The sequence below is a fragment of the Neolamprologus multifasciatus genome, chromosome 7 (genome assembly GCF_963576455.1).
Source record: "Neolamprologus multifasciatus chromosome 7, fNeoMul1.2, whole genome shotgun sequence".
Classification (NCBI taxonomy): domain Eukaryota; kingdom Metazoa; phylum Chordata; class Actinopteri; order Cichliformes; family Cichlidae; genus Neolamprologus; species Neolamprologus multifasciatus.
In genome coordinates, this window is record NC_140445.1 from 12,935,631 (window position 1) to 12,948,759 (window position 13,129).

General features: G+C 38.5%; 1 protein-coding gene across 4 annotated transcripts in view; it reads right to left on the bottom strand.

The window, feature by feature from the left end:
- clip1b (CAP-GLY domain containing linker protein 1b) overlaps window positions 1-13,129 on the bottom strand; it is a 45,435-nt gene that overhangs the window by 11,317 nt on the left and 20,989 nt on the right. For 2 of the 4 annotated variants that reach the window (XM_085167588.1, XM_085167585.1), the window contains 4 exons: window positions 11,328-11,402; window positions 7,878-7,984; window positions 1,019-1,064; window positions 797-840 (listed from right to left, as the gene is read on the bottom strand). In XM_085167588.1, coding sequence (XP_085023714.1) covers window positions 797-840; window positions 1,019-1,064; window positions 7,878-7,984; window positions 11,328-11,402 — 272 coding nt within the window. The remainder of the gene's footprint in view (window positions 1-796; window positions 841-1,018; window positions 1,065-7,877; window positions 7,985-11,327; window positions 11,403-13,129) is intronic. The other 2 variants (XM_085167586.1, XM_085167587.1) reach the window with 2 other exon arrangements.

Consider the following 13,129-nt stretch of genomic DNA (forward strand, 5'->3'; position numbering starts at 1 on the left):
CACACTTTAGCTCTTCATCAGCTCTGTTACCAGGACTACAATACAGATGTAACACTGGCTCATCTCTGATAAGAAAAAACAGTCCAGCAGGCAACAGAGGGATGTGTGTAAGTACAGAAGGGGGTCCCATTAGAGGAACCACGTCACATTAAAGCTACCCTCCAAATCTCCAAAGGAATCAATCTCCTAATGTCAATACTGGAATAATCAACCAGCACTTATAGAATGAAAACATTACTGTGGTTTTATTTCTGGTCATTCCTGATAATGACTTCAGAAGCTGTTTAGTGTTGTTTTGATGGCTTTGTGTGCATCTTTGTTTAGCTGCTTGTTGTTATAGCTACTGTGTTGTGCTAGTTTATAGTTGAAGAGTTAAAGGGGACCAAGTGTGTTCATTTTCACATTGAGTTCATTGTATTCTTGAACTCTACTAAACTAGGGTTGCATGAGTCATACTTTCATACATATTCATATCAATTAATGATTATTTATGTTATAGAGGAATTTGGTGCTGCCTCTCATCTTTGGGAAACAACTAATTTTTCACTTTTTAAAAATGAGTTAAATGGTTATTTGCTAAAAAATGAAAGATATGACATCATTATTGATGCTGGCTGTAGTCTTTTATAGGTTGTTACATCAGTTTTAGATGCATCAGCAGAGGAATTACTGAGAGATACAGTGACAAACACTATAACATTCTATGTTCGATGTTTAAAAACTAAACAGGAAAATATATTAAAAAGTCAGAAAATCAACATTCAAAATTTGAAGCACATATTTCATAGTATCTAACCTGGTCTTCATGTCTGGCTGCTGACTGCTGCGATCCTCGTTGTGCTGAGGCGTAAACACACACACAGACAAAATATAGAAGTATTTAAATAGAATCTAAACCCGTCTTAGCTTCAACAATTTAGTCACAGCAGGAGATAAAACCTCATTAGGCCAAAACCCTGATCTCTAACAGGATAAAGGAAAAGCATTTACATAATAAGAAAGTTAAAAAGGTCAATACCTCATCAGGATGCTGAGACTTGTGGGATGCCAGCTTCAGCTCCTCACTAGGGAAAGAAAAGACAATTCATACGTTTGAGGGCTGCACTAAAGGCAGTGTAGTCGGGTCCCAGTGATGTCTGTGTCACCAACACTGCTATATGCTTAAATCTGGTGATTCCCAGATATTCGCATCTGTTAACATCTCACCTATACAAACCCAAGTAAGCATATCCAATACACATCTGGCTAAATATTCTAATGCTTAATGACTTTGTACTGCTACAAGAATCATTACTGATATACACAACAAATATATTAGAGGCTATTTTTGTAAATGGTGAAATGATGAATACATTTCAATTAGGGGTGCAACGATACTCGTATCGATATTGAACCGTTCGATACAGTGCTTTCGGTTCGGTACGCTACGGTATGGTATTGAACAATACAAAATTTTTAATTTATTTTATCAACTTTTCTTCTGACGATGCTGTCTGTGTTGAGAGCTCAGTGGATCGGCGTTCGACTACTTCGCCTAGGCTGCACTGTCAAGCGCAGATCCACTGAGCGCAGTGCAAGCTAGCAAGGCAGAAGCTAAGCTCGTTGCAACATGGCAAATTGAACCTCTCCCACCCTCATTCAGATCTGGCGTTTGGAACTATTTTGGTCTTCATGTGAAGTATGACCCTGAAGGTAAGCGCGTCATGGACAAAAGTAAAACAGTATGTCGGATGTGCCACGCAATGCTCAATTACATTGGTGGGAACTACTGCGTTAGCGCAGTTAGCTTGTTAACGTGTTGACGCCGTCAAGCCCCACGCATGGGGAGATTCGCGGTAGCTCGTTAACGGAGATTTGCCGTGTTGTGGCGTTAACATCATTTCAGATTAACACTGACAGCACCAGTGGGAACAAAATGAATATGACTGCACATTTACGCCGACATCATCCTAGTGCGAAGACAAGTGGAAGCAGACAAAAACAACAAGCACGCATGCTACAAACTTTACCCGAGTCATTTAGACAGCCGTTAGCACATGATTCTCCTTATGGGGACCTGATATGTTTAATATGCTGCTGAGAGTATAGCCCAGAAAAAGCGTATAGTATAGCTTTTATTTTGGAAAGAGCTATTTCTCTGTAATAAACTCTTTTCCAAAGATGAGTGATTTCTCGATCAGATAGATTTATTTTTTTTATTGCTTTGTTGTTTCAGCTACATTAAATATAAAAACTGTACTTTTGAGTTAAATATATATATTTATAATTTTAATAAATGACAAATTAAAAAAGCATGAACATTTTTGTATCGAAAAAAATATCGAACCGTGACACCAAAGTATTGAACCGAACCGTGAATTTTGTGTATCGTTGCACCCCTAATTTCAATGATGAAATGTTCATGTTGAGCACCCATTAGTTCCCTTCAACTCTCAAAAGACACAGATGTCCTTGCCAGCTGACACTCCCTAATCTAAAGACTATAATATGATCACACAACATCTAAAGTAAATAAAGGCACACAGGGGTTATTAGGAGACATTCATATTGCTGTTTGTTTTATAAGCTGTACATGTTCTCCCATTAAATCGCATCTCTCTACAGGAGATGCACTGCCCAAGCAGCCAACCCAAATGGTGATTGAGAGCTACATATGGCATCAACCAGAGGCAACAGGCTTGATTCTGAGGCTAATGTGATAGTACATTAAAGTGCAAAGCCGCTGATGGATCTTGACCTGAAAATAATAAAGCCAATGTGAAATTGCTAAAAGCTGATTATATGCTAGCAGTCAAAAATCAACACCTTCCATCATAACAACTGTATGACTCACCAGTTTGGATTGTTAACAATTAACAACACAGACAGTTGTAGCTGATTACTATTTGAAATTTCCAGATACTGAGTGAGCCAAAACTTTGAGAAGATAACCCATTTTTTTAGAGAATAGTTTTCAACTTAGTCTAATTTGAATGTGGCTGACATTTACATTTGCACACATCTCTGTGTGGTAAACCATAGAAAAGTTCAGGGCTGGAGTTAATGTGTAGAAACAGCTACAAAGAGCTTAAGTATTACATCATATTCAGGCCATCTTCTTTTCTACAAACTTCAGTGCAGTCTTTCATACAGCGTTCTTTCATTGGTCTTGCTGAGAAACCAAAAAAGTATGTCCCTAAGAACACGCTGGCCTCCACTACAGGAACTGCGGTCATGTGCAGTTTGTGTAAACACCTCACTAACTTCTTTCTTCTATTCTTTACTGATTACAAAAATCTCTACAGCAGTGTCCAGCTGTTATTCAGACATGTCTGAGCCAACTATGAAAACTCAACTTGCTCATGGACTCAGCTTTTCTACCCAGCTGTGATATTCGGACAATTGTTATTTTCCTATTTCTGAATTAGAATTCTGAACTTTCAGTTCATGTCTATAACTGTCACTAAATAAGAGATATCTGTAAAAATGCTCAGTGGACTTTAAAAAAAAGTTAATCATTACTTCAAATGGATTGTTTCAAAACACGATGGATTTATATTTGGAAACCATTCTCAGACTTTAGAAAAGCTATTTCTATGTCTGTGATGTCTGAGCAGGGACGATCAGAGAGTGCTGTTTGACCCTCCCACAAAAGCAGCACAGAAAATTTTCAAAAGCTCTTTCATGAACCTAGCTCTCTGGGCCTGGGTGAGGCTTTCCCCCAGGGATAATTTCCCCCAGGGATCAATAAAGTATTCTGATTCTGATTCTGATTTACCATATTAATGGTCATGAAGTTAGCAGTACAAATATAGGGAGGTAGAGGGCCACCACAATTTAAGATGTTTTGATGTATGCTCAATCATCCAGGTAAGTAAATCCCAAAAGGTTGATTCTGTTCATCTAGATGTACGATTTTCAGTGAGAGAAACGTTTCGTCACTCATCCAAGTGACTTCTTCGGTCTCTGAAATCTCTTTTGGGAGGCACAGTTCAAGATATTGACAGTATAAAGGATGATCCACCACCGTGGTATCATTTTCTAAAATGTACATAATCTATGTTAAAATATTCTCTGATATAAAGAGATCAGGCTTAGTTTAGTTTAGCTCAGTAGATTTAGCTTACATACAAAATACAACTAAAATGAACAACCCTCTGTGCCAAGAGCAATGGCCACTGACCACTGACCTGACTTCAGTGTAAACTGAATGTGAGATTGTCAGTGTACATTATATGCTGTATATACAGACCATTTTTATACAGCCATAATTGTGATGAAACTGATCTCTGACATTTATTAGTTTAGTAGTTTCTTAAAAAATAACCAAAAAAGTCAAACATTTTGCACAACAATCCTAAATCTTAAAGTAGTGAAACGTGATGAGCTAATCTACATATTAGCCCTCATCACTTAGAAAGACACGTGTTGTTCTGTGTCTGCTGCCTACATTCACTCATGACACAGTCCTATTTTAAAGAAGTAGTTTATATACTGCAGTGCTATACAACTAACCTACCTACACTACACTATTTGACTATATAAAAAAGACAGCAGCATAGACAGTGTTGTCAGGGAATTTATGAATCTGGATATTTTTGGATGCCAGAACTAAATGATTCGTTCAGGAAAATGAGTTTAGCCCCATGTGGGTCATTCTTAGGATTTGTGTCAAAGTTAAAACTCTGAAGCTATGTGTGACTAATAGCCCAATCACAGCACCATCTGGGTGAAATATTTAGCTGTCTGCAGTATAATTACATTCCCCATGCCTCTATAGCATCCTGCACTCTAACACAACAGTGCGCTCCACTCTGCAGTTCTTTTTGCATATTCTGTGTTCAGAGGACATCACAAACCTCTCGTCTCAGTTCCAGTTGTGCTTTGTGTTAGGTACTAATTATTCATTTTAACATGCTAAAATAATTAAATGAGATGAGGAAAATGTCAACATTTCACCTGCTAAATATCAGCAGGTTAGCACTGTCACTGTATGTTGGTATGCTCACACTGGGATCTATCCTTAGCCACAGCTGCCCAACAAGGTGCAATGACTTGGATTTTACTTGCTACACAGTGAGACCTGGGTTGTACACTTACGCGGGCAAAATTGTGGGCAAATGTAATCAGTTGAATAACAGCAAACTATTTTTTTGTCATTGTTAACAATAGAATATCTATTCTAAATTATATTTCTAAATTCTAATTCTACAATACATTTTTTTTAGATAGTAAAAAATAGGGCATGATGTAAAATGAGTTTTCCACTCCTGCTTTAGATAAAAGACAGACAGACCCTGCTTACAGATCTAAATATCTTTTGCTACCTTCACACTGCAGGAAATCAATGATTATTTAAATGCATGATCACTTTAATTCATATTCCACATAAAGCACAATTTGATCTCAACTGGACTGGATCATTAAAACGGCTGCATACTTGCCTAAAACCTGAAAAAAATGCCCCCATAAATGTATTATTTCTCTTAGTGTAAAGACATACAGAAGTACACTCTGAAGACATACATATTCTCACATAATGAGCCATCTATTTACAAGAAAGAACAGCCTGAAAAATAAGTGACATGTCTCATGTAGTGTGTCTGCTGTCAAGAGTGTTATTTCAAACAAGACTATGACTGAATTCTTTCTTCGCAAAGCTAATTTTGATTCTGATTTCAGACAATCATCTCTCGCTTTCATGAATCCCACAGCTGTGACAAATATAAACATCATCTGAACTGTTTATTTATACTGCAAATTAAATTTTCTGCACTCTTCCATAACGCAGGTGGCCTACAGCTGAGTTCTCTACCTTAACACCCCCTGTGTGACCGTTTTAACAGTAAAAGAAAAAGTGAAAGAAACGAAAGCATAAAAAAATATGTAAACCAAATGAAGTTAATGAACAATATTGTTGGCCTTCAAAGATAAAATTACAGCAGCACCAAAATAACACAATCATGACACGTATGTGAGCTACAATGTTTACAGCTGTTCTTTCATAGCACAAAGCCACCTTGTTTCCGTACAAGCCTGAAAACCCTCTCTCTCTCTCTCTCTCTCACACACACACACAGAACACACGCACATGCTGATGTCACAACAAGAGAAATAGCCATGTCGGAGCCAGGCGGTCCTAGGAGGAGAGGAGGGATTACATAACAGGAGCAGAGTGAGGAAGGACGTGCCTCAAAAAGGATGGCGGAAAACATTGTTGGGACAAGGCGGGGTGGAGGTGGAGGGAAAGAAAATGTAAAAAAAAATATAAGACTGTAACATGAATCATCCATTTAAGGAGCTTTTATTTTCAATTATTTAGGCAAAGGCAGAAAAAAAAGACAAAATTGTGCTTGAGGAGACTGGAACCGTTACACTGATGTCATTTGTTGACATTTTTCATCTCCATTTGCTGCCTCTACATGCTACATATTGATGACTATAATCCAGCCAGTTAAATCCATCTGGAGCTCTGACATTGCAATTTAAGGGTTCTGATGACTCAAGGGGACGTGTGGCAGGATGATGTAAAGGCTCCAAAAACACACGCATGGACACACTACATATTTACACATGTACACAGAGGTACTTGACAGCTTGAGAGAAACGCAAGCTCTATAAATAGAGCTCAGCGGCAGACTGGAACTTCACCAGAAACAAAAAAAAGAAAAGAAAAGAAAAGAAAAGAAGAAAAAATAGGCCATAAGAAGAGAGAATACTTTTATCCTGAATCAAAAGCACCATGTTTCAGCTTACAATAAAAGATATACTGCTGAGTCAGTGCAAATGAAAGACTTTCCACATCTACATGTCAACACCGAACACATAGAAGGAATTAATAATGTAGATAACACGCTGTAAAAAAAATGTCCAATTTTAATTCAGATAATGTTTTAAATGAGCCGAGAAAAGTCAAGATATAAGGATCATGTGGCTAAGGTTCATGATGCTGCATGACAGTGCCATTTTCACTATTTTCACACACACAGCTTCTCTACTATTTTTGGAAGAAGGGGTTGATTATTATTTCCATGTTCAATCAGTTCAATCCCAGGAGACGATGTAAATCCCATCAGAAAAGCCAGCTGTCATAAAACATCTGCCGAATCAAACATGCGGAGCTACCTGCTGTGAAGACCCGATGTAAATGAGCAAGCAGCCAATAGTTGCTTGAAACATGTGAGATTACTGTGTCGACAAAACTGCAGATTCAATCAAGATATTTCAGGATCACATTTTGTGACATTTTTAAGTATAGTTAAGGCCTTAATTTTACATAAATGGCTCTCAGACTTTTTAAGCATCTGTGAAGACACACCGTCAAAAACATTGCAAACATATACATCCAGAAATGTAAAAACCAGAACATGGATTGTACAGTTAAGGATCTTAAACCTGGATAATGAATGCACACTCAATCTAAATTTCCAGTCAGGTGTCATGATTCAGGAATGTTTAATAGAAGGAGTACTACGCAAATGGGCTTTCTTTGCTGTGTTTATAAACAGTATTGTACATTGTCCTCCACATCCATTATCACACAACAGCATGCTCTGACTAATTGTACTTTCCACAAAAATTTAGAGCATATTTACAAGTGGAAGCATCTCTCTAGAGAGTTACACATGTTGCCAATTCAACAACACATTTGACATTTCAGCTATAAAAATAAAAGTATTTTGACCCATTAAGGTAACAACTAACAACTGTCGAGCCACATTCTCACACAGTCCTTACTGAGCGGAATTAGAGCTTGAAAATGCAGACTGGATTTTTAATGAACATTTGGCCCCCAGGACAAATTTAGCAGCTCCAAACTAATGAACTGGCTGGCTGGGGGTCACCTTTACGGGAGGCAAGAGGCAGGAAAAAACACATTAGTTATCATGAGTACTCACATTTCCTTGCAGAGGACGCCAATGCGCTGGTTTTCTGAGCTGCTCCGCTCTTTTGACAGACTGAGCTCTTCCTGATATTTGGAGTTCTGCTGTTTCAAAGCATCAAGCTGAAGAGGAGCAAGATGGAAGAAAGGAAAGAGGGTGAGAAAGATACAGGGACTACAGGTATACAAGATTACACCTAACCCTTATTATTATTTCTCTAGAGGAAACGAACAAATATTGCAATTGTGTGCTGGTCAGTGATTTTTGGATCCCGTCTGGAGTATTTATGCTTATTTCATCTTGGCTGTAATTACAGCTGCAATTACTCAAAGGAGTTTTTGTTCCAACAGTGATGCTCTGCAATTTTAAAGAGTTTGGTTTTGTTCTTCTACCTCATTACTTCAGTGTGGAATGTCTCGTTTCAGGCTTTTTATCACTAGTGAGGGATATGAGTGTTTGGCCTACCTGTGTAAATGCTATGCATAAATAGCTCAAACAAAGAAGTTAGCTTAAACAGGAAAAGGAAAGTCAGAATTCAACACCAAGAGAATGAAGCAAGAAAAAACAACAAAAAACCCTTAATTTTGGATAATTAATTTTGGATTTCTTCATAACATTGCATATGTAACAGTCAGTTAACAATATAAATAAATATAATAAAACTCCACTTCTCATTCGTCCATATATCAACAGAAATCCCTGTCCTATTAAAGACATGTTTATGATCTTTCTTTCACAAAAAAACTGAAAGCAAAGGTGAAAAACAGTCCATAAAGCACAGAAGCTGAAAGTAGTGACTGTCAATTTATCTGAATCCCCATCTAATCAATTATCAAGGTATTTACTGGCTGGGATAATCCCCAAAGCTGGGGTTAAGACAGTGACCACACATGAATGTCTATGGTTTGATTCTCTCCTTCTCTCCCTTATTTAAATTCCAGCAACATTTTTGAGCTCTACAAAACACACAGATATATTCAACATCTTGTTCCAAATGATCGTTGCATTCCTTGGTTTGCATTCAAGAAAACTGCAGTAAGAAAAAAAGAATATCTGGGTCATTAAGAGTGAGACCAGAGGTAATACCTAAAATACACCAGCAGACCAAAGAGGCAAGCAGACAGCAGCATGAGCTGGAACTAAAAATAAAAGCCCCAGAAAGATCTATTCCTTCAACTTCACTGCAAGCAAACTTTTTTTGTTTCCCATTTGAGTCACATAGCAGAGATTCCAAACACATCTGAAATCACTCCTGAAGCTTCAAAGCGCTTCTCGGACACATACAGCGCTGTGATATCAGCTGCTTTAGAACAGCGCCAGTCAATAATTAATTAACGAGTATGACTTTGAAGTCTATGTTTTTGCTGAAACAAAAAAGAAAATAAATACATTATAAAAACCTCATGCTAGCCTTTTAGAGCATGTTTCCATTTGCACATTTACACATTGTGATATTAACTGCAGCTGGGTTTCAGAGTTTTTTTAATTCTATTATGATAATGTCCAAATTGAATGCATAAACACAGGAAGACACACAAACAAGCACAAAATACAAAATTATCCAATAGGTTACAGGCACAGGCAAGGATCATTCACCTGCTTACAATGTCCAAGAGATACTACTGTATTAGAAAATGACTGCAGCACTGAAGGTTTTCCTCTCAGTTTGATGTGCTGAAAAAAAATAATAAATCTAACGAATGATCCTACCTGGTAGTGAGGCGAATAGAGGTTGTTGGAATAACCCTGATGCAGAGCAGCTATGTCCATACCTACACAGCTCACCACTGCTGGATTTCAGATCGCTAAACGACAGCAGTGTTGTGACAATGCCTCCCCTCTCACTCTGTCTATAAAATGCATACACCAACACAAGCCGCTAGGCATCAATAAACCATCAGCTCTCATACCCTGCTGTGCACGACTGAGAGAGAGAAATGGAGAGCGTGTCGCCTGTACAACTCTCTCTCACACACAGAGTCAGGTTAGGTTAGCACTTCCATTATGTAAGCCTAAATAAGCTCCTCCTCAGACTCTCCCCCACCTTTCTGCAGCTCACAATCTGGTTTGTGCACACCACATGCACACACACTCATGAGAATGTTGACCATTCATTCATGGTGAATTTCAGCATCTCAGATTGAACCCTCAGTTGGAGACTGCAACAACATGTAATGCACATTCTACCAGACATGCCTTCCTACTTTAGGCTCCTGCACTCGTTTAGTGATGTGTTATAGCATGGATACTCTGGAAATCTAACTAGGGCTGCAGCTAATCATCATCTACATGACCAGTTAATGTCTATACAGCAATGCCTGATTCCAAATCAATCAGTCCATAGTTTTAGTTGTCAGCTTTAGGAACCAGCTAATAGAAAAGAAATGCATCTACATGTAGAATTATTTTTATTATTAGAAATACTTAAGTTAGGTTATTACATGTTACGGTTTAAATGGTAAAACAGCATTTATTTGAAATGAAGATGTTCTTTCCATGTACTAAGTTAGGAAATTACTGCACTTTACTTAAATGTGGTGTATTTGTCTTTATGGCCGGACCTAAATATTACCCACATAGCAAAATTGGTATGGCCTGGATTTGGCCCACACAATGTGCTTACACATTGCCCACATACCGCAAAGAATGACGGCCCTTTGGTGGCCCACATCTGGTTTTGCCAGATGTGGCCCATACATGGGCCAGCACAAGGCCAGTTGCAGACACACTGCTGGTCCTTTGCTGGCCCAGAACAGTTTCAGCTCTGGCCCCAGATGTCAGCCTAATGTGTACCTCAATCAAGCCATGTAATAACAACAATGTGCAGGAACATAATAACGCAAAAGTAACATGATGAAACTCTGTTCAGACAGTGAAAGGACTGATTTTTATGTAGCGCTTTTCTACTCTCCCGGATTACTCCAGGTGCTCTATACAACATGCCACATTCACCCAATCACACACTTTCTCTAAACCGAGTGCTTCCTAACTACATTCATACACATTCACACTCTTGACATGCAGACTGGAGGAACCAGGGATCGAACCACTAGCATTCTGATCAGTAGGTGACCTGCTTTACCTCCTGAGCTACAGCCACCAAGTGGTAAACATGAGTAAACCCTCACTAGGTTTTGGATAAAGTGTACACTCACAAACCTGTCAAACCTGCATTTGAAACACTGGCTACCATAGCAGTATAGTATTGCAACATGGCATTTGGGTCTTCTAACTAAAACAGGAAAACAGGAATATAAATAGTGCCATCATTGCCAGACCTGGCCCACATCTGGTTGACATACACCCTACCATGACACCAGTCAGTCAGAAGTGCCAATTTGATGCTGTATCCAGGGAAGACCTGTTTTCTATGAGCCTGGGCCACATAAACCACACCACAATTGGGCCAGATATGGCATGCCATTACATAAACAGTGCCATCTATGCCAGGCCTGGCCCACTTACCATGCCAGACGTCAGCCAGCAGTGCCGGCTTGACACCAGATCCGGGTCAGACCTGTCTGCTATGTGGGTATTTGTCTATAATGGCACACTGCAAAAATATCAGAATTATTGTTTCATGTTGTCTATAATGTGCCAGTATGAATCTATATTTTACAGGACACGATGCAGACAAAGAGGCCAGGGTAATTTAGAAATGGAGTCATGCTGTTTAAAAAGCAGATCTGCTCCAACCCTGTTATTTACAGTACTCTTTCGTTTTTACAGGACCGTGTGCCACACAATTTTCCTTTCAAATGTAACAATGTATGCTATGTACAGTCATGTGGAAAAGAAAGTATGCCCTATTTCAAGTTTTTCAGGTTATAATAAAAACAGCATCTGCTCCTTAGAAGGTCTTAAAACAAAGCTGAAGTAGATCCTTACTGTTTCCATAGGAATTAAAAGGGTAAGTAACAATCAGGTGCTGCTAATCAAATGAACTAACTGATCATCAGCAAGAGCGGGGTGAGTATGAGCTTTGGTAGTTTGCTGGACTGAAGCACTTAGTCCATGTGTTAACACAATGCCAAGAAGGAAAGACATCACCCGTGATCTTGATCTTTCTAAGAGTGGACATCCCAAAAAATGTATTCAAAGGTCAGACTGTAATATTCAGAGAAACTGCAACATCTCAGACTCTACAGGTCTAATAAAGCATGTTAAATGTTAAAACTGATAACAAAAGGTTAGTATGTATTTTTTCCCGAAGTGTTCCCAGGAAAAAGGCTCTTCTCTCACACATGGCAGCACAGATTAGGTTTTCAAAGCTGCAACTGAACAAACCCCAAGACGTCTGCAACACAGACAAGTCTAAAATGAAGATGTCCATGAAGTTGGCCATAATGCACAGTAACATACTCAGTGAAGACCAAACACAGCATATCAGCACAAACGCAAAAACAGGTAATGCTACTCTTTCAGAATATTTGGGACTCTTTCATAAGTAATCTAAAGTGATACGACCTCTGTGTTGTGTTCCTGAGGATCTGTCTATAAAAAGCCTCTTGTGATTTTAATTTGGTGCTTTTAAATTTGTTAGGCAGCTGAACGAAAAATAACATGCTTAATTAGAGAACTGCACATTAAGATGATCTGCAGTCAGCCCCTTTTTTCTTTTTCCTTACTTTTCATCTCTGTATACATATTAGAATGCTCAGAGTAGGAATTAATTCAATGAAGATATTAATGAAAAAAAAACTATAATAACTTGGACACAACACAAAACACAAAAGAGACTGATCTCAAGTCAGTTGTTTATACTCAAGTAACACACACACACACACACACACACACACACACACACACACACACACACACACACACACACACACACACACACACACACACACACACACACACAGCAGCTCACTCTGACATGTGCAGTGTTACATCACTACCTACAGCATCATGGGTGAGTGGAGAAGGGAGCTAGACGTAAGAGCATCTCTGCTGAATAATTGCTTGATCACATGAGTGTTAGTTGTAGTGCACAAAGTCAGATTTCTCCCTCCTGCAGCTACCAAAAAATTTGGAATTAAAATATACACACGTGAATTTGATACATGCTACAATTCAGCAGTGGTGGCAAACAGAAAGAAAGCATCCAAAATGTAACGTTTATGCTGAATTAAAACGTCATCGATAAAAGCTTAAATAATTTACACAAAGAGGAGTTGAACTGTGCAGGAGGTGCTTATTTTGAGTGCTCACAGTTCTAATTATGTAACTTCAAAATGACTAACATTTGCTACATAAATAACCAA